The 22,680-nt window shown below is 41.9% G+C and overlaps 1 protein-coding gene across 8 annotated transcripts in view; it reads left to right on the top strand.

Moving 5' to 3' along the window:
• slc2a9l2 (solute carrier family 2 member 9, like 2) overlaps window positions 1-22,680 on the top strand; it is a 359,547-nt gene that overhangs the window by 152,470 nt on the left and 184,397 nt on the right. For all 8 annotated transcript variants that reach the window (XM_048544948.2, XM_048544963.2, XM_048544954.2 and 5 more), the window contains one exon: window positions 21,117-21,249. In XM_048544948.2, coding sequence (XP_048400905.2) covers window positions 21,117-21,249 — 133 coding nt within the window. The remainder of the gene's footprint in view (window positions 1-21,116; window positions 21,250-22,680) is intronic.

Consider the following 22,680-nt stretch of genomic DNA (forward strand, 5'->3'; position numbering starts at 1 on the left):
CCCAATTCAGGATTATAATGAAGTTCAAACACATCTCTATCACCTATTATAACCTGTGTTCTTAAGCACTTCACTCCTCTTTCCCCCATTCACAACTCTAACAAATATGGGAAAATTCTGAGGTAGGCTAGTTGTACTTCCACTCTACAGACAGGTATAATAGCTTCACTGCGAGCGAATGGCAACTGCTGTTGGGAATGAAATAACTCCACAGAAGCCAGTATCCTGTCATCAAGCTAACACTTATTCTTAGAAAGTCCTTGACACTGATCTAGCTCCCTCAGAGACAACTGTCAGAGTGTCAGGATGTCTGACGGCCCCTTTTTTATCTATCAGCCAAGGCTCCCTGATTGGATGGGAGCAACAGCCCCATTCAGGGAACTCATTTTCTATGAGGTCTACCTGACTGACCTCGTTACCATCACCACAGGAAATGCTGACAATTTTTGTGTAGCTCTTCACCTGGAAATTTTTTGATGCAGGGGTTCAAGTATTATTCTGTGTTTAACCTTAAAATTGTTGCTTTGAAACAAAAAATATTCCCATTTCCAGTTCTTTAAATCTGTTCCCATAAAAGATAAGGAAAGTACTACCTAACACTACCATTTGCTTAAGAGAGATAATGGGAAATGCAGATATTGGAGAATCCGAGGTAACAAAGTGTGTAGCTGGATGAACACAGCAGGCCAAGCAGCATCTTAGGAGCAGAAGATGCTGCTTGGCCTGCTGTGTTCATCCAGCTCCACACTTTGTTATCTCTACTACCATTTGCTTGATGTTTTAAAAAGAAAGATAAATTAACGCTGTGGACATGATATTGATAGAATAGGTTATTTCTGGAAGCAATGAACTGTTGTCTTCTCCTGTTAATGACTGTTTACAGCATTTTGGGCATTTCCTGCTTTTATTGCCTATCTCTCTAACCCTTCATGTTCCCGCTGCTTCTCCAGTTGTTGAATCTTGTACATCCACGCTTTTATTTACCTAACTTTTGTTGGCTAGGCTTTCAGTTGGTCAGGCCCCAAACTCCAGAACCCTCTCCCAGTCTTCCTCCTACTGTAAGGTGCTTCTAAAATCTTGCTCTTTCAACCAAATTTTTTGTTAAGTTTCCCAACATTTACTTCTGTAGCTCAACTTTAAACTTTATCTAATAGCATTGTTGTGAAATGGCCTAGAAAGCCTTCTAAAGGCCTATGTAAATATATGCTGCACTTCTTACTTCTCATCATGTTCTTTGAAGACTTAACATCAAGTTTGCATGCTATGAATTATTTTTAGTTTTTATTTTGCATATTACATTCATGATTTGGTTGCAGTTTCAGTCATTGTATTTCAAAAGAGAAAAGGTTTGATAAATATTTTTTATTTGAAGGCAACCATCTTGTTAATAGCCTTTGCTACTCATGACAAATTGCTTTTAGATTAAGATGGAACTATTACTGGGTGAAACAATTTTATATGGCAAGTATTTTTGTGTCTAGCGTGTGCATTGAATAATATGGATTGTTTCAAAGTGCAATAAATCTACAGAGGGATGCCAAATCACTTCAAGTTTCAGGGAAAGTAAATGATTAGTCTGCCTTGGGAAATAGATTGTTTGATGGACTTGTGCTTGTCTGAAGTCAGTTATCCTATTTTTTCGGTCTTCTGTAGTTTTGGGAGGGGTGCCAGAGGAGTGGAGAAATGTAAATATGACACTGTCCTTGTTGAAATGGGGTGTTAGATCAGCTCAGTTTGAGCAGATGAGTCCAGTGATTGGAAAACCTCTAAAACCAATAATTCAGGACTGAATTAACAGTCATATGGACAAATGAGGGTTAAGCAAAGAGAGCCAGCATGGATTTCATATTGGAAAACCATAGTTACTTAACTTGCTGAACCTTTTTAGTGAGACCTGAGGTCAGTGGTGAGCCACCAGGATTGGTTTTGGGTCCACTGTGTTTCGTCTTTTATATAAATGATTTGGATATGAACATAGGAGGGATGGTTGGTAAGTTTGCAGATGACACCAAGATTGGGGGCATCGTGGACAGCGAAGAAGGTCACCTCAGAGTACAAGGGGGCCTTGATTAGATGGGCCAATGGGCTGAGGAGTGGCAGATGGAGATTAATTTATATAACTGTGATGTGCTGCATTTTGGAAAGACAAAGCAGAGCAGAGCTTCTACACTTAATGGTAAGGTCCTGGGGAGTGTTGCTGAACAAAGAGACCTTGAAGTGCAGTTCCTTGAAAGTGGAGCCACAGGTAGATAGGATAGTGAAGAAGGTGTTTGGTATGCTTGCCTTTATTGGACAGTGCATTGAATATGGGAGTTGGGAGGTCATGTTGCGGCTGTGCAAGACATTGGTTAGGCCACTTTTGAAATACTACATGCAGTTCTGGTCTCCTTGCTATTGGAAGGATGTTGTGAAACTTGAAAGGGTTCAGAAAATATTTACAAGGAAGTTGCCAGGCTCGGAGGGTTTGAGCTATAGGAAGTGGCTGAATAGGCTGGGGTTATTTTCCCTGGTGAGCCAGAGGCTGAGGGATGATCTTATAGAGGTTTATAAAATCATGAGGAGCATGGATTGGGTAAACAGACAAGGTCTTTTCCCTGGAGTGGGGGAATCCGAAGTTACAGGGCATACGTTTAAGATGAGAGGGAAGGATTTAAAAGAGAGCAAAGGGGCAACTTTTTCATGCAGAGAGTTATGCGTGTATGGAATGGGCTGCCAGAGGAAGTGTGGAGGTTGGTAAAATTACAACATTTAAAAGGTGTCTGGATGGGTGTGTGAACATGAAGGACTTTGAGGGATATGGGCCAAATGCTGGCAAAGGGACTAGATTTATCTATGATATCTGGTCAGCATAGCCGAGTTGGACCAAAGGGTCTGTTCCCGTGATGTACAGCTCTATGACTGTATGACTGTAGATAGCAGAAGGTGTTGTTGCGGGAATGCTATCGATGTGATGAATGTAGACTTCCAAAAGATGTTAGGTACAGGACCAGAAAACTGTGGTCGAAGTTAGAGCTCAGAGAATAAAAGAAACAGGACCAATGTGGTTGCAAAATTGTTTAAGTGACAGGAAACAAAGAAACGGTTAATGGATGTTTTCCAGTCTGGCAGAAGGTTTGTAATAGAGTTTGCAATGGGCCTGGGATTAGAATCCTTGGTTTTCTGATACGTAAATGATCTCTGGCGTGGGGAACAATTTACTAATTTGTGGATGATACAAAACTTTGTAAGCTGTGAGCAGGGCAGTGCAGAACTCCAAAAGATTATTGTCACGTTGGTGGAATCGATAGGCAGGTGGCAGATGAAGTTCATTGTGGAGAAGTGTTAGGTTAAAACTTTTAGAGAAAGAACATGCAGAGACTCTACCAAATGAAAGGTACTGTTCTAAAGGACAAGCAGAAGCACAGAGACCTAGGTGTAAGTCATTAAACATGACAGGACAGGATATATATTGAATTCAGTTAATAAAGTATGCAGTATTCTATGTTTTATTGATAGGGGCATAGAGTACAAATGCATGAAAATGATGTTGAACTTGTTTCAGATACTAGTTATACCTCAGCAGGAGTATTGTGTGCAGTTCTGTACATCAGTTCAGTAGCTTTGGATAAAAGTGCAGGAAAGGTTTTCAGGAATAGTTGCAAGGATGAGAAAATTTAGTTAAGAGGAAAGATTAAAGAAGTTGGTATTAACTTCCTTGGAGAGGAGAAGGCGAAGAGGAGATTTGATAGAAGTTTTCTAAATAATGAAGAGTTTGGAGAGGCAGATAGGGAGAAACTATTCCTACTTGTAAAAGCATTAAGAACCAAAGAACAAAGTTTTCACATAATTTACAACAGAAGCAAATGTGTTGTGAAAGGAAGCTTCTTTCACAGCTGTCAGCAGTTTGTTCAGGTCTGAATGCACAGCCTGCAAATTTGGAGGAGGCAGGCTCAACAGAGTCAGGCAAGATGGCATTAGATGATTGTTTGAAAAGAAATCATTTGCAGGGCTGGGGATGTGCGGGGGAAAGACATGAGAATGGCTTTAAGTCATGATGCTCATTCAGAATACTGGTCCAGACATGTTGAGCTGAATGGTCCATTCCTGCATCTTACCAATGCTGGGATTCTGAATTTTACTGTTTATGGTGCTTGAGGAATCTATTTGCAACATATTTGAATTTGAATTATTATCTGACTAACATGCGAAGAATAAATTGACCAAATTCTGAGGTATTAGTGATGGTGAAATGGTTAATATTGATCATTAATATTTCTCTGGAAATTACAGCACTTCTGGAGTCTTCATATGTGCAGTTCAGAGCAGAAATCAGGAAATTACCGTCTTTGTTGATGGGTATTGCTGATGTGTCATTGCTGTAGGTCCATCCAATGGTCCTGTATCCACTGGAAGGTATTCGCTATCCTTAACTATGTGGGAACCACTCATTGACATTGCAATAATGCATATTTTTGCAGGAATGACTAATAGTAAAAACCTCTTGAATTGGTGCCAGGTTCAAAACATTTTTGGCAAAGGGGAAATCCATGCCACAAAGATGGCTAGGTTTTCATGGACAACTTGCTTTAAGGTCTCCATTGTCTGCTAAATCCAAGTAATTCAGTGTTAAAGCAACCAAACTCACTATTTGTATCTATTCCCAATTTTAGCCTGGAAATGAGTTCTGTAATGCATTGGTGGGGTAGGTTTAAACTGGAATAGCAGGGAAGGAGGAGGGGGAGAACCTAAGAAGGGTGACAAGGGAAAGAGTAACAAAGACAATAAAATGCAAAATGCAAAAGGTAGTGAAGGATGAGGGGCCAAAGGTTCCACTGCACAAGGAAAAGTTAGGATGATTAAAAATGGCAGAAAGGCAAGCCTAAAGGCTTTGTTTTTTGATGCATGCAATATTCAGAATAAGGTAGATGAACTGACAGTGCAAATTGAGGTAAGTGGATATGACCTTGTAGCCATTACAGAGATATGGTTACAAGGACATCAGAACTGGAAACTTAATAGTCAGAGATATTTGACCTTTTGGAGAGACAGGAGGGAAGGAAAAGATGGTGTGTGGCACTGTCAAAAAGAGGTAGAATGAGAACATTTTTGACAGATGACCTAGGCTTGTATGATGTTGAGTCCATTTTTGTGGATGTAAGTAAAAGCAGGGGAAAGGAGACATGGGTAGGAGTACTGTATAGACCTCCAAACTTTAGCCATACTGTAGGAAAGGGTATAAATCAATAAATTATGGGAGCATGTAAAAGAATAATGCAATTATTAGGGTGACATTAATCTTCACCTTCATTGGTTCAATTACGTTGGAAAGGGTAGCTGTGGCAACACATTTATAGAGAGCCACAGGCATAGGTTCCCAGAGCAATATGTCATGAAGCCAACCTGGAAGCCGGGTAACTCAATTCTGGTAATGGATAATGAGACAGTTTTAATAAATCTATTTCTTGGGGTGGCACGGTGGCTCAGTGGTTAGCACTGCAGCCTCACAGTGCCAGGGACCCAGGTTCAATTCCAGCCTCGGGTAACTGTCCGTGTGGAGTTTGCACATTCTCCCCATGTCTGCGTGGGTTTCCTTCGGGTGCTCTGGTTTCCTCCCACAGTCCAAAGACGTGCATGCTAGAGGGATTGGCCATGCTAAATTGCCCATAGTGTTCAGGGGTGTGTAGGTTATAGGGGGATGCGTCTGGGTGGGATGCTTCAAGGGGCAGTGTGGACTTGTTGGGCTGAAGGGCCCGTTTCTACACTGCAGGGAATCTAATCTAAATGACCTCAGATCTCTTAGGAAATAGTAGTCATTACTTGATAGAATTTAATTTGAGAGTGAGAAACTTGCATCAGAAACAACTGTGTTTAACCTAACAGGAATTACAATGAAATGAGGATAGAGTTAACTAAAGTGGACTGAGTGTATAGAAGAGCAAGAAGAACAACAAGCAAGCAGTGGCAGACATTTTAAGAATGTAAATCATGACTCTGAGCAGAGATATATCGTAGTGAGGAGAAAGGTCCTTAGAGAGGATTAAACCAACTATGGCTAAACAGACAATTTAAGTAGAGTATGCGGCTTATTTAAGGAAAAGATATCATTTCATTGGATGTAGCTGGAAGAAGGATCACCGGGATAATTCCTGGAGTGAGTCTACTTCTGGAGTTTAGAAGAATGAGGAGTGATCTCATTAAAACATCCTGGATTCTTCAGGGGCTTGACAGGGTAAATGGTGAGAGGATGTTTTCCTTCATGGAAGAGTCTTTGACCAATGGGCATTGTCTCAGAATAAAGGGGTGCCAATTTAAGAATGAGGTGAAGAGGATTTTCTCTCTGAGGGTTCTGAGTCTTTGGGATTCCTTGCCGAAAAGAGTTGTGGGGGCAGAGTCCTTGTGCATGTTAAAGCTGAGATAAATTGATTCTTGATCAGTAGAGGAATCCAGGGTTACAGCAAAAAGTCTGGAAATTGGACATGAGGAGTGTCAGATCAACCATGTTCCTGTTGCACGGTGGAGCAGGCTTGAGAGGTCTGAATGACCTACTTCTGTTCCTATTCCTTATGGTTTTATGGACTTACCAAATAATTACTGACTCTGCTGTAGGCGTGTGGAGTTGTGAAACTTTATTCGTTTCAAGATTTGAAGTTATAAGAATCTATGGCTTGTCTCTTCCAAGGCCTATTTGGTAGTTTTGAAAACATTAGTATTTCTGTTGGTATCTGACTGCTGATTGTGCATTGTTGCCACAACAATATAAATGTCTCTACTTCCTTTGAAATGTTTGCCCATTATACACACAGTGTGTTCTGTGTCAGCATTTTGTGATTGCTAAGTGTCTGCAATGAAGTTGTTTTGGGATTTCTTGTCTCATGCACTTTAGTATAAAACAGTCTATGTTCCTGTACCTGTACATCGTCCACACTTGTTGAAATGTTGCTCATGCTGCTTCTTCTGAACTTGGTTTGTTAGAAAATATCTGGACCAATCTTTTGAACAAAGTTGTTTGATCCTTGTACACTTCTCGTCTACTTTCTAAGGTATTCAAAATTTTCTTGCCTTCATTTTGGGGGTAGCATGTAGCGGTGTACTGGTGATTGTACTAGGGTCTGATTCCATCTTGGCAATGAGGATGAAGTCTTCTGTGTCAGCCAGATTCACAGTAGCTCTGGATAGAACATCAGCTGTGCCTTACCTGGGAAGTGGATTGTCAATATATTTCCATTGCATCAGTCTGACAGTATTTCTTTAGAGCCTAGTGATATGACTGGTTGCTCATGGTCTGTTTCGATCTGGAATCTCAGTCTGGAATCTGCCTGCGTTTCCATCTGACAGCCAGTGCTTCTTTTTCAATTGTAGCATATCTCTGTTCACTTTCAATACAAAGTGTACTGATTTGCTATTTCTATCAATCTACACCTGAATGAGCACATATCTAGCCTCATGGATGGTGGCTTCACAGTTACTATTTAAAGAAGCCTGAGTTGTAGTTAGCTAATACATCCAACAAGAGGAACTTCTAGTTAATCTTCTGAAAATCTGAGGTCTGTTCATGCCTCCAGTGCTGCTGTTTGCCTTTCCTAGAAACCGATGTTTTTGGTTGAGTGAGACCAGCTGGATTAGGAATGAACTTGATTCAACATTTCGACGAAGTGCTGTATATCATTTGCACACTTTGGTTGTGGGATTTCATTTATGGCTCTTAACTTTCTGGGATCAACCACAGTTCGTTGCTCCTGTATGATATGTCTGTATTATGTGTTCCAGAAGTGTAATTTTTGTCTTTGGGAATTGCCATTCCTTGTTCAGTATAAGTCATGGAATTTGTAATGCCCTCATGACTTATCTGATTGAGGGGTCACATTCATCTGTGCTAGGATGTAATACCTTCCTTTCCACCAACCATTCTTGACACAACATGCTGAAAGATTTCTGGTGCTGACAAAATTCCAAGAGTTAAATGACTGAAATAGAATCATCCAAACGGCATGATGAATGTAGTCAACAATCTTGACTCATCGATAGTCTAGGGCTATCTGTGCAAATCTGGTATTTGCATCCAATTGGGTTAAAAAAATCATACTTTTCTTTGAACTAATTTTTTCAGTTGAGTAAGGTCCTTACACAATCTTAGTTCGAGTCATTGAGTTATACAGTACAGAAACAGACCATTCGGTCCAACTCATCCCTGCCAACCACTCATCCTAATCTGAACTGGTCATATTTGCCAACATTTAGCCCATATCCCTCTAAGCCCTTCCTATTCATGTACTTTTCAAGATGCCTTTAAATGTTGTAATTGTTCCACCACTTCCTCATTTCATACACACACCACCTTCTGTGTGAAAATGTTATGCCTTAAGTCCATTTTATATCATTCCCCTCTCACCTTAAACCTGTGCCCTCTAGTTTTGGACTCCTGAGAAAAAGACCTTTGATTTTCACACTCTCCAAGTCCCTCACAATTTTATTAATCTCTATAAGGTCACCCCTCAGCCTCTGTTGCTCCAGGGAAAAAAAGCCCAAGCTATTCAGCCTCTCCCCACGGCTCAAATCCCTCAAACCCAGCAACATCCTTGTAAATCTTTTCCACGCTCTCTCAAGTTTAACAACAACCTTCTTATAGAAGGGGAACCAGAACTGTACGCAGTATTCTATTTGATTTGAAAGCAGCTACCAGTCGATCATCATTCTGTCAGTTTTGTCATCACTGTTATGATGCTACTTTTTGACATACTGTCTAAGCGTGTTTTGAGATCAGAGATAATGGGAACTGCAGATGCTGGAGAATCCAAGATAACAAAGTGTGGGGCTGGATGAACACAGCAGGCCAAGCAGCATCTTAGGACCACAAAAGCTGACGTTTCAGGCCTAGACCCTTCATCAGAAAAGGGGGATGGGGAGAGGATTCTGAAATAAATAGGGAGAGAGGGAGAGGCAGACTGAAGATGGATAGAGGAGAAGATAGGTGGAGAGGAGAGTATGGGTGGGGAGGTAGGGAGGGGATAGGTCAGTCCGGGGAGGACAAACAGGTCAAGGGGGCGGGATGAGGTTAGTAGGTAGGAAATGGAGGTGCGGCTTGAGGTGGGAGGAGGGGATAGGTGAGAGGAAGAACAGGTTAAGCAGGCAGAGACAAGCTGGGCTGGTTTTGGGATATCGGGGAGGGGGGGGGAGAGAGATTTTGAAGCTTGTGAAATCCACGTTGATACCGTTGGGCTGCAGGCTTCCCAAGCGGAAAATGAATTGCTGTTCCTGCAACCTACGGGTGGCATCATTATGGCACTGCAGGAGGCCCAGGATGGACATGTCGTCTAAGGAATGGGAGGTAGAGTTGAAATGGTTCGCGACTGGGAGGTGCAGTTGTTTACTGCAAACCGAGCGTAGGTGTTCTGCAAAGTGGTCCCCAAGCAGAGGCTTGGTTTCCCCAATGTAGAGGAAGCCACACTGGGTACAGCGGGTGCAGTATACCACATTGGCAGATGTGCAGGTGAACATCTGCTTGATATAGAATGTCATCTTGGGGCCTGGGATGGGGGTGAGGGAGGAGGGCTGGGGGCAATTGTAGCACTTCCTGCGGTTGCAGGGGAAAGTGCCGGGTGTGGTAGGGTTGGAGGGGAGTGTGGAGCGGACAAGGGAGTCACGGAGAGAGTGGTCTCTCCGGAAAGCAGACAATGGTGGGGATGGAAAGATGTCTTTAGTGGTGGGGTCGGATTGTAGATGGCAGAAGTGTCGGAGGACGATGTGTTTTCACTGATTCTAATAGTGGGTGTGGTTTTTTTCCAGTGTATAGGCAGAAGGGCTGAGCATTTTCTTAGAGCAATGTAGTACTCTTTAACCTTGGAAATTCTTGGCAAGATTCTCCTTTGTTTCCCTCTTATTGCACTGAGTTGACCCTCTCTAAGTGATGTGTGTATTTCTGCATGCAACTTTATGTCTGGTTCCCCAATATTTATAGAGCCTCACTGATCTCTCAGTTATAGAGGCTGAGTATAGTCATGAACTGACCATACACCTGAAGATCTGTGCCACCTTGGACCCCACAATTTATGCTCACATGTTGTCAATTTTGCTCTAGCATGTTGTCAGTCACTATTAAATTGGTTGGCCCAGTATCAGGTTTAAATCCTGTATTAAACAATATCATTTGATAAAACCTGAGGAAGGGTCACCAGACCCGAAACGTTATTTCTGATTTTTTTTCTTCACAGATGCTGCCAGACCTGCTAAGCTTTTCCAGCAACTTGTTTTTGTTCCTGAATATCAGGTGATAGTCTAGTTCACTTTGATCTCACCTAGAAATATCGGCTTAGTTTGTTGATCTTCATCTTTTATCTTTTGGATCTTTTATCTTTGATGTCTCTTTGTCAGGACATTTTCTCCTCGGTGGGATTTCTTCTCTATTTTGATGGTGATATAGGGTTGCTAATCAGTGTCATACCTTTCCACATTGAGCTGTCTCTGCTGGGCAATTGTTGCACCATGTGATGTTGCCTTGAACCACAGAGTGAACATTCTCCTATGGGCAATGATGTTCTTTCATGCTTTTTTTTGGTGTTTTGACAGACTCTTGGGTAGATGACAATGCCACCTGGGTGTGGGACTACCAATCTGACTGAATCAGAAGGAGCTTTGGTATTGTCTCTCCTAATCATTCAGTACTGGACTCTGATCTCCACTTGAAAACAGATTCACTCACTTATTCGAACAAAAGTTCCTCTTTCGACTGACAAAAATCAGACAACTTGTCATATCTGATTCCTACTATAATAGGATCTTTTATTAACTTGACTTTTTGCACTCCATATCTGTCTCAAACTGCAAATCTATATGAGTTAAGAATGCTTCAATCAGTTCCACATGTCACTTGGACTGTCGGCCAAATCTCTCACTTTCTGTGACCACCTTCCATTTTCCACTACAGTCTGCATATAGTGCCTTATTTAAAGATTTAAACATGGTGGTACTTCTTTCTATGTTTTGCGTCACAAGGATGTTGTTCGACAAAGTCCAACAGTGCGCATAAATTTACGGATCTGATACCTTTTTTGTTTACAACCCCAATGCAGTTCAGTATCAGGAAACTGCCACGTCAGCATTCCCAGTTCTTGTTTCATCCTGAGCTCACAGCATTTTCAAACTTCTGGGGCAATGGCAGTGTGTTGACAGGAGCTGCTACCCTGAGCAGTTGCTACATCATGCTGAGCCACTGAAGTACAGCAATTTTTTTCCTTCCATTGCCTAAATTCTTCTCATTAACTCTGGTTGTTATGTTGTGCTGATTTTGTCTTCAAAGCCTTCCAAGATTCTATGCTGCCCATAAAGGTCTTCGCTTCTTTTCAACTGCCTCTTGGACTGTGATCTGGGTCCGATTAAATGATTTTGAAATCTTCCTTGCTGCTCTTTTCTCTGTTTGGGAGAAATTTGTGCTAACCATGCTTTGGATTATTCTTTCCCAGCAGACACTTGTTTTCCCCTCATGGCTTCTCCATTTTCTTCCTTCTCTGTGGTGTTGGGTGTCTACACTTGGACTTTTAGAGACTGTACTGTCTTAATGAGGCTACTCCTGCTCTGAGTCCTTACCATCCCTGGTTTGTCCTTATGGTAGAATATGGCTCTCTTACTCTCCTCAGCTCAGTAAATTCTCTTTAAATATGTTTAAATATACACATTACTGAATGCAGTTACTTGGAGCAGTGTTTCACTCTTGCTCCATTTCATGTTCCTCTCTGCTCTCTCATGTTCTACCGAAAGCAGAGTAGCAATACTATTTAAGTCATAATTCATACATTCACACGTGATTATACTACAGCTTGGCACCACATTTTGTTTGCTTTTGCCATATCTGTTCATTGGAATATTATAACTTTAAAGATTCTATTTAATAATCAGTGGCCTACAGGAAAACTGCCCAATCTAATTATTAGGATGTCTTTTAGGCATTTTTAGTGGGCAGAATGTTAATCTCCAAAATTGGGCATAATTTACACCCATTTTATATCCATCAATTTCTACTCTGTCAGTGTTTAGCAGTGGATATTTGGTGAACAGTGATGATTTCCAATAATACAAGAACTAATTTATGAGAATGAAACTCCCACATAAAATTGAAGCAGACATATATTAAAGGCACAAGAGAGTGATTTTTAATCTAGTGTTTAATGTAATTACAGGGTTCAGCTGAAGGGTGTAAAATGCTCAAGCTTCAAACTCCTGCCTCATAATGTGATGGGAATCATTTGATTACATTACTGTCCTGTAATCAGTTCAGCAGGGATGATTTTATAATTATGTTTGTTTTGCCTGATACCAGAAGTAAAATATAAGAAGCACACTGGCAGTGAGTTTCTTTTCCATAGTTACCATGTTGATGACAAATTATGAAGGCAGGAAGGTTATTACAGTACATCAGTGGGGCAAAGCCCAGTCCTTCATTTACCTTTATTACATCTCTTGGTGAGTTCCTACAGGATTTTTGGCATTTTTCACAATCTGCCCACTGAGTCCTATGTGACCTAATTTCAAAATTTGCTCATTTAGCCCAGTAGCACTGCAGCCCTCAGTAGCCTACTATTAAACCTGCAATGCACTCAAGGTAAATTAGACTCAAATTTATGGGATGCTCTTTGACTTTTCAGAGAAGAAAATCAGGTCAACAGATGGTTTCTGGCTGTAAAAATAATTTGTCTTGTCCCATGCAGTACCGTCCGAACAGCAGAAGAAGGACGCTGCATTGAGGCACATGTCTTTACTGGCCTGAGCATTCAGCAGGTTTTGGCATTTTAAAGACAGGCGTTCACTTCCTGAACAGGTCAGAATGGGATCTGTAGAACACTCCAAATTATATGTTATTAACAGCTATAGTTGCATGTCATAGAGTCATAGAGTCTGTACAGAATGGCAACAGACTCTTCAGTTCACCTGATCCACACCAACAAGATATCCTAAATTAATCTAGTCCCATTTGTCAGTATTTGGCCCATATTCCCCTGAGTCCTTCCTATTCATATACCCATCCAGATGCCTTTTAAATGTTGAAATTGTACCAACCTCCACCGTTTTGTCTGGCAGCTCATTCCATACATGCACCACCCTCTGTGTGAAAAAGATGCCCCATGGGTCCCTTTTAAATCTTTCCCCTCTCACCTTAAACCTATGTCCTCTAGTTTGGTGCGCTGCTACTCTGGGGAAAAGACTTTGGCTACTCACCTTATCTATGCCCCTCATGATTTTCTAAACTTCTCAGCTTCCGATGCTCCAGGAAAGTGGTCCCAGTCTATTCAACCTCTCCCTATAGCTCAAACCCTCCAACCCGGCAACATCCTTGTAAGTCTTTTCTGAACCCTTTCAAGTTTCACAACATCCTTCCTATAGCAGTGAGACCAGAATTGAATGCTGTATTCCATAAGTGGCCGAATCAATGTCCTGTGACCTTACAACTTCTTCTTTGGCATTGCATAACAGCGAGCCTGGTTTGTGGCAAAGTGCACTCCAAATATCGCTCAGTAACATAGCAAATAGCACTAGAACCTATTTTATTACTGAAGGCTTTTCTTCTTGACCATAGTTTGACCTTCTCTCCTTCCTTTTAACCCAGGGACATTCCCTCTAACCGTTACACATCCTGTAACATGACAACACAAGATTGACTTTAAGATGACAAAAACTGGTGGAATGTGTAGACAATCGAGTTCGCCGCAGGCGATAATATTTACACATTGGAGATTCTGAGCAAACACAGAAAATATCACAAAGCAACAAAGTAAAGCAAAAGCATATTCAAACAAGTGAACAGGACAAGAAAAACACAATTTGACGTTAGACATTTGGCTCACATCAAACAAATTGCAAACTCACATTGTGTCAATCAGGACCTAATTAGATGACGTGGCCTTTTTAGTATCAGCACTTATCTGTTCGATGGTAATTGAATCCAAGATGCTTACCAGTGAACAGATAAGGATATTTTGGAACACTAGTCCTGTCTTGTAAACACACTTGGCTGAACAAACGGCATGCTTATCAGACAGCACTATTTAAAGAAATCTTCAACTACTGTAAGTTTAATTGCTGATTAATTTCTACCAGCTGCTGCTATGGTTGTATAAGTATTTGACATTTTACGAGTTCTTTGAAATTTCTAGACTTTTTGGAAAAAGTCTGTTTTTTTCTGTTTGTCTTTGCAAAGACTCAGTTACTCACAGCCATTGTCCTTGAGGGCGCAGGGAGGAGGAATGGCACAGGGCAAGCTGCAGGAAGTGGGAGCAGAAGGAGGGCTAGGTGGGCTCTAAGCGGGAGGTCATGCCCGTGCACTGTGCTCGGGGAGTGATTCCTTGACCTGTAGTCCATGGAGCAGCACTGTTTGATATACAGTATCTACATTTCCTGCGGGGAGTCCTCACTGAACTTTAGTGTATGCTGCAGTCAAAGCTGTAGCCACAGAACAAGGCAAAGATTTACAGTAACTGTGAAGATAGTCGTGGCCATGAATCACCTTGTTCAGCAAGCAAGAGGGGAGCTGTCAGTGAGGGCTGCTGGAAATGCCTAATTGAGGATTATGAGAAATTAAAATAGGAACTGTTCAGATATTCTTGACATAAAAAGTGTTTACATTTTTTTGAATTACTTATGATGGTTCTAAAATAGCTCCATAGCAGCTGGTATCCCGCAACCCAGTCACCCCTGTATTTTTATGTGTATAGTACTTGATACCGATCTGGCTTCGTCAGAGCCATTTCTCAGAGGGAACAGAACCTTTAGCTGTCAGCCATGGCTCTCTGACTGGACTAGATCATCAGCCCCAATCAAGGAAATCATATTCTATGATTTCCGCTGGCCGACCTGATTACAATCACAACAGATTCAACAATCATGTGAGCTGTGGCTGACCTGCTAATTACTCAGAGGTTGAGTAATTTTGGAAAGGAGATAAACAAAACCTTTAAGGGAGATAAGACTTGAGGGTTACAGCTTTAATTGCTGGGCAAACGCTACTTGAAGGAGTTAGATCCGATGTGTCAAATGTTATCTGGCAACATGCTTGTGGGGTTGGTTCCTGGTTTGCCAGAGCCCAGGTGCATTAGTCGGAGATAAAAGATCTGCAAAGTCTTTCTCTCTCTTTCTTACTCCGCTGAAAATGTGACAGAAACAGAAGGGACACAAGGGAGTCCCGGAGAGAGTGGCCCCTGCTTGGGTTGGATTGCAGATCACTCTCTCCGTGACTCCCTTGTTCGCTCCAAACTCCCCTCCAGCCCCACCACATCTGGCACTTTTCCCTGCAACCGCAGGAAGTGCTACACTTGCCCCCACACCTCTTTCCTCACCCCCATCCCAGGCCCCAAGATGACTTTCCACATCAAGCAGATGTTCATCTGCACATCTGCTAATGTGGTATACTGTATCCATTGTACCTGTTGTGGCGCCCTCTACATCAGGGAAACCAAGCAGAGAGTGGGGGACCACTTTGCGGAACATCTGAGCTTGGGTCATACTAAACAACTGCACCTCCCAGTCGCGAACCATTTCAACTCCCCCTCCCATTCCTTAGACGACATGCCCATCCTGGGCCTCCTGCAGTGCCACAATGATGCCACCCGAGGGTTGCAGGAACAGCACCTCATATTCCGCTTGGGAACCCTGCAGCCCAATGGTATCAATGTGGATTTCACAAGCTTCAAAATCTCCCCTCCCCCGACCACATCACAAAACCAGTCCAGCTTGTCCCCGCCTCCCTAACCTGTCCACCCTCCCACCTATCCCCTCTTCCTACCTCAAGCCCCACCCCATCTCCTACCTACCAAATTATCCCGCCCCCTTGACCTGTCCTTCCTCCCTGGACCAGACCGATCCACAACCTACCTCCCCACCTACACTCACCTTTACTGGCTCCATCCCTACCTCTTTGACCTTTCTGTCTCCTCTCCACCTATCTTCTCCTCTATCCATCTTCTATCCGCCTCCCCCTCTCTCCCTATTTATTTCAGAACCCCCTTCCCCTCCCCCATTTCTGATGAAGGGTCTAGGCCCTAAACATCAGCTTTCCTGCTTCTCTGATGCTGCTGGGCCTTCTGTCTTCATCCAGCTCTACGCCTTGTTATCCAAGATTCAGGTGAATTGGCTAGTTCACAACATCAGTTGCAAATTTTATTTGAATAGCCAGCAGTTCCAGGCTGCTGATTTTGGAGCTCGTCCACTGACCACATGATGGGGCCAAGTCAGGGTGGGTGGGATGAGATGAGTGGAGTACCTCTTATATATTAGGTGTCCCTGTAGCTCCCTAAGTCAAAGACTCACCCAGAGGTAACTGTAAACTCCAGTACACTGTCACTGCAATATGGTAAATTGTCCATGCTTGTAGTAAGTCATAAGTCATATCTTGCATCCAACAAAGAATCATAAACTAATATGATATAAATGTAAAATTATTACAATAACAAGTGAAAATATAGAACTTGAATAGGCAATCTTATTCTGTAACCTGGAGCTCAATTACTTTGTTCCTCGCAGCATGAATTTGTTTGCAATCGCAAATATACGACAATTGAGTTGTTGGATTTGAGGAAGGTCAGCAGCAACGAGTTTGTCTTTCCTTATTACCTGTCTGCTGTAGTGACTGTAAATGTACTGGAATGTTCAATATCCCACTCTTTGAATGAATAAATGAGAAATATTTCTTGTTACTGAATAGATAGTGCACCTGAGTTTCATAATAAAAAAGCACTTCTCCCCAATACATTCTCGGAAAGAACAGAATGCTGATACAAGAAGTACTTTGAAATGGTCATTGGAAAGGAAATGAATATCCATTACGTACTTAAACTGAATCAAACAACCTGTTTGAACATTGTGACACATCAGGGTCCACATCAACACAGTATACAGAGCTTGAAATCCCAGAGATGTTCCACCCGACTCCAGCTGTGACTCCAGCAGGAGATCAAGAGATCTTGCTGGAAAATGATTGGGATCTGGTTGTGCTAAGTCCTACGGATTTTAGGATTTTCCTGTCAACATTGCTAGGAGCAGAAGGTCATTTGCACCAGCCATTAAGTGGAAGCTGAGAGGGAGCAGCCACAGCGTGAAGCTAGAGACTGGGCACTCCTTTTCGAGGCTTGTGGAGACCCACTGTACCCACTGAGGGAGCTGCCCAGATAGCCAAACGTGAGCCACACTGGGTGGGGTGTTTGGTCAGAAATCCTGTAGAAAATGTCCTAGGAGGGAAAAAAAGATTAAAAAAGAAAACAGTAATGCTTGGAAATGAACGAACTGGTCATACTGGAGCTCCGATTTGAAGTACACAAATCGAGTCAATCAATATGTGTTGTCTTGTAAGTTTAATGATCTTTCCTTCCTGGGTGAGCCGATTTTAAGAGAAAGGTTGACTCATGCCTGGAGCTGATGATATGCCCTCTTTGTTATCGGGACAGGAACATAGCCAAGTCCTGATCAATGATCTTTCCAGCTCCATGCAACAGGCTGGGAGGGAGTTTGTGTTTACAATTGCTCAAACAGCCACTGGCCCTGTGTATATAAAGCCCCCTTCTACTGACCCTGCCAAATCTGGAAATAGCAGCACTGAAGGGTGCAAGCTGGTGATTAATGCATTGTACTTTATTTTAATTTCATTATTTTAATTTTCATTTCAAAAGCTTTGCCTTTACGAAATGTGCTTGTTAATTTTTTTCTTGCTTGGGGACCAGGAGAAACAAGGCCAGCTGAGCCTTATATCATTTTTATTGATGTTGACAGCATGTGTGTGTGCGTGAAGGATGGGATATGATGGTCTTCTCATGTAGTTGTATTATGATAGCAAATATTTGTGGACCATTGGAAAAGTAAGTGGTTCATAAACGTATTTATAGCAATATGAGTAGGCCATTCAGCCCTTCAAATCTTTTCCATTTGTCAGTGAGATCGCAGTTGAACTGTCCCTCACTCCATCAACTTTAACTTTATGTCCTTTAACACAAAAAATCTATCAATCTCACACTCAAAATAGTAAATGATCAAATATCTACTGCTGTTTGTGGGCGACAGGACCTCGACCCTTCCCATGATGAGATCCTTCTAAATTGCTTTTCTAAATGGCTCTGATTTTCAAAGTTCCTCTGAGAGGAACACAAGTTTAATTCATTTAAATTAAGACTATCCTAAGCCACTGTATTCAGTGGAGTAGTTTGTACAATTCCATAACTGAGAGATGCAAAATAGCTGACAGCTAAACTGCCTCTCTAGGCATGCAGAAAATGCATGATTGTAGTTGAACAGAATTAAAAACTTGCTCCTGCATTTACATGAAATACTACGGTACCTTTGAGAAGGGGTTATCTCAAAGTGATGGAGTTTTGAACAAACAGCAGCTGCAAAAGGCCAGAGACAGTTTGATAAGAAATGTCTAAGAACAGACAGTTTGGAACTTGTAATAAACACAAAAGAGAAAATTAAGATCCCACAAGAAGAGATACTGATGAATTAATGGGATTACGGCTCATAAAAATCTACGGGATCAAACAAGTTCATCAAGCTTTGAGAGTGATTGAGTCCCCTCTTATCAATGAGAAAGAAGTTGTTTCATTAGGTGAAGTGTTAGTCACGATAGAGATAGTATATTTCATCCCAGAAGAGAATGTGATCAGCATGGGTTGTAGTACAGCTGTGAAAACAACAGATAGACATTTCACAGCAGTTAGTTTTTTCTTGAATCTATTCACAAGATTAAGTGTAGGTTCTGGTTAAATATTCTTGAGATAATACAGGGAGAGATTATAATATTTTTAGAAACACACACATATATAGTAAAAATCACAAAAAGCATCAGAGGTAAAGATTCAAATAAAAATATGAAAGTTAACCAGTCTCCGAAAGTAAAGTAGCAACCTTCTCATTAAAGGGAAGAAATGAACCAAAGGCACAGAAGACTAGCAGATAGTGGGATGTGGTCTGAGACAAATGAGGATAAAGGTAGGGTTAGAGATGTTAGGAACTACAGATGCTAGAGAATCTGTGATAACACGGTGTAGGGCTGGATGAACACAGCAGGCCAAGCAGCATCTTAGGAGCAAGAAAACTGATGTTTCGGGCCTAGACCCTTATTCAGAAATAGCAGAGAAGGAGAGGATTCTGAAATAAATAGGGAGAGAGGGGGAGGCAGATAGATGATGGATAGAGGAGAAGATAGGTGGAGAGGAGACTGAAAAGTCAAAGAGGTGGGGATGGAGTCAGTAAAGTGTAGGTGGGGAGGTAGGGAGGAGATGGGTCAGTCCACGGAGGATGGACAGGTCAAGGGGGTGGGATGAGGTTAGGAGGTAGGAAATAGGGGTGCGGCTTGAAGTGGGAGGAGGGGACAGGTGGGAGGAAGAACAGGTTAGGGAGGTGGGGATGTGCTGAGCTGGTTTTGGGATACGGTTGTGGAGGGGGGAGATTTTGAAGCTTGTGAAATCTGCATTGATACCATTGGGCTGCAGGGTTCCCAAGCGGAATATGAGTTGCTGTTCCTGCAACCTTCGGGTGGCATCGTTGTGGCATTGCAGGAGGCCCAGGATGGGCATGTCGTCTGAGGAATGGGAGGGGGAGTTGAAATGGTTCGCGACTGGGAGGTGCAGTTGTTTATTGCGAACCGAGCGTAGGCATTCTGCAAAGCTGGCCCCAAGCCTCTGTTTGGTTTCCCCGATGTAGAGGAGGCCAGAACGGGAACAGAGGCTACAGTATACCACATTGGCAGATGTGCAGGTGAACATCTGCTTGATGTGGAAAGTTTTCTTGGGGCCTGGGATGGGGGTGAGGGAGGAGGTGTGGGGGCAGGTGTAGCACTTCCCGAGGTTGCAGGGAAAAGTGCCGAGTGTGGTGGGGCGAGAGGGGAGTGTGGAGCAGACAAGTGAGTCACGGAGAGAGTGGTCCCTCCGGAAGGCGATTACATTGTCTGATAATCATCATGAGATTATGAGGAACCTAGGGTTTTCCATAGGGGTGTCCATCATTGATTAGGTTTTTCACAGGATTGAATGTATAGAATAAGGGGGAAAGAACAGTGACCACCTTGCATGTGGTTATTGTAACACGAAATGGATACAGTTTGTATCCCACTGGGAAAATCAGAGTGTCGTTGACCTTGCTTCTGCTCTAAAACAAAGCTTAAGGGAATAATTGAGTCCTCACATCGAGGCTGGGCATGGAGCTGTTTTCTTGCGTCTCCTGCACGCTCCGTGAATTTTGCTTGAATAACACATGCCCGAATTCTGCTGCTCCTGAGTCTTTGTCCCCGGTTGGGGGTTTGTTTCTTTAGGAGCACTGGTAACAATCTGGTCAGTCTGCACTGTGCCCCTTCCAAGGGAAGGACTTTCTCAGATACAGTGCCCAAACATCTACTCATGATCTAGGCATGACATTGTTTAGCTTTAACAAAACTGTCTCCCTTTATATTCTAGTCCTAAGAGTTAATGTTGTATTTATCATGTTGATTCTTTTCTCCTCTAAGTATTTTCCTGTCAACTTCAGCAGCTTCATTAGCTGACTTTGGAACTGCTGATATTTCACTGGTGAGAATCTCTTATTAATCTAGCTGCCTTGCAAAACTGCCCTTTGTCCTTAATTGGATGAGGTTCTTGGAGGGGACCATCAAATTGATCACCTTCTCAAAAATGCCGTCAACTCCTGATGTTGTGTTGTTTGTGTTCCTCCAACCTGCATTTCCTTGTGATGATAGGATTGGGGCTTGGGAATCAAAGATCCCTCTCACTACCCTCTTCCAACAGGCAAAGGATACAAAAATTTGAAAACACGTACCAACAGATTCAAAAACAGCTTCTTCTCCACTGTTCTCAGCCTTATGAATGGACCCCTATATATTAGAGTTGATCTCTCTCTGCACCTTCTCTGTAGCTGTGACACAATATTTTGCATTCTGTTCTCTTACGCTGAAGGTGTTACATAAAGTATGATTTGTCTTCTTGGCATGCAAAATAATACTTTTCACTGTCTCCAGTATATGTGACAATAATATATCAAGTCATAGCCCAACCTGTTAACCCTGTCTTGGTGAAAGTTACCAGATCTGCTGTGTATTTCTTATATTTTCATTTTTTGATATTACCAATTAATGTTCTTTGGAGTGTAATGCCGGTTATATTTTCTATCTTTTCAAGGAGTCCAGTTGGCCATTAATGTTTGGGCTAAATGCAGTTCCAGCTGTTATCCAGCTTGCTGTTCTGCCCTTCCTTCCAGAAAGCCCTCGGTACCTGCTGTTTGAAAAGAATGATGTTTCTCAAGCCAAGAAAGGTAAATCCAACACATTTGATTCTGAGAAGTGTGTTTACAAAAATCTGATATGAAGAGCCATGATATGCCCTTGTCAACTGCCGACTGTCAATTTAGTAGTAGAAAAAACTTTCTGGTAGATCTTAATGATTCATCATGACATATCTGACCAATTATGTACAATATGTTTAACTTACAATGGTACTTTCCATGCGTTGACAGATATCAGGGACGCAACGTACGGAGTCTTGATTATTAGCTTCTAGCACATAAAAACATTGCACAGAATCTCAAATTGATGATTTCAGTTTCTTATTTTGGGGAAGGGAAAACAGGAGCACAATTTGTCGGAATTTTAGAACTGTATGTTCCTCTAACTGTCCCTACAGAATAAAAGTGAGGCAAATTAATTTGAGTAGGCTGACGGACTTGAAATGGAATAAAATACCTAAGTATATCACTGCAATATGACACAAGGTTTGAAACAAATGTAATATCTGAATGTTTCTATTACATAATAGGCACAACAGCCTAAATTTCTTCCTAAATTTGTGCCAAATTTAATGAGTAAGCCTAAATTTATACAATTTGTGATGAAAATACAAAAAGAAAGCATGTTTATACAAGCATCAACTAAAATTGGAAGAGTCGGCATTTAAGGAGTGACAAGTTGAGAGTTAAAACAGGAGAGATATAAAAATAAATGGGGATAAATGGAGTCTTTGTCCTTTGGGGCCAAAAACCTTGGAGAGGGACTTGGGCATATGGATGGATGTTTCAGCCTTGACTTGATGCCTTCATGCATGTGACTAGGAGGCAGCCACGAGATCTTTTGTCTTCAGAAATTCCAGATGGTGCACTGTTTAAGCTGAGCAATGTATCAGGATGGCTGATAGGAGACTAGGGAAATCAATTTCATGGCTACCTCCCAACACCTGGAAACGGAAGTGGAAAACAGAATCAATGAAACATTGGCTGCTACAGGAATAATGTTGGAACAAAACATTGGTGTTATTCCGTTCCTGTAGAGGTTAGGAAAATTGATGCTGGTACATTTCAACAAGAAAATTATAATGGCTTGCTGCATACTCTATAACCTTATTATTGTAACTTTATTGTCAATAGACATTTGGACAAATGCATGGATAAGAAAGGTTTAGAGGGATATGGGCCAAAAACAGGCAAATGGGACTAATTCAGTTTAGGAAACTTCATCGGCACGGATGATTTAGGCTGAAGAATCTGTTTCCATGCTGTATGACTATGACTCCATGGCTGTCATCGGTGTAATATTGATTGGATATAAATGTGCCTTCCCACTGACTGTACAAAATACAAAAAGCTGATGCTTGTCCATTTCCTCGTTGCCAAGTAACTATTTTTCATCTCTAAGATAGTTTTAGCATCATTTCAGACAAGTAAAAGTCAAAACAGCTTATAAGGAAAAGTACA

This window comes from Stegostoma tigrinum, chromosome 1 (genome assembly GCF_030684315.1).
Source record: "Stegostoma tigrinum isolate sSteTig4 chromosome 1, sSteTig4.hap1, whole genome shotgun sequence".
In the NCBI taxonomy this organism is placed as follows: Eukaryota; Metazoa; Chordata; class Chondrichthyes; order Orectolobiformes; family Stegostomatidae; genus Stegostoma; species Stegostoma tigrinum.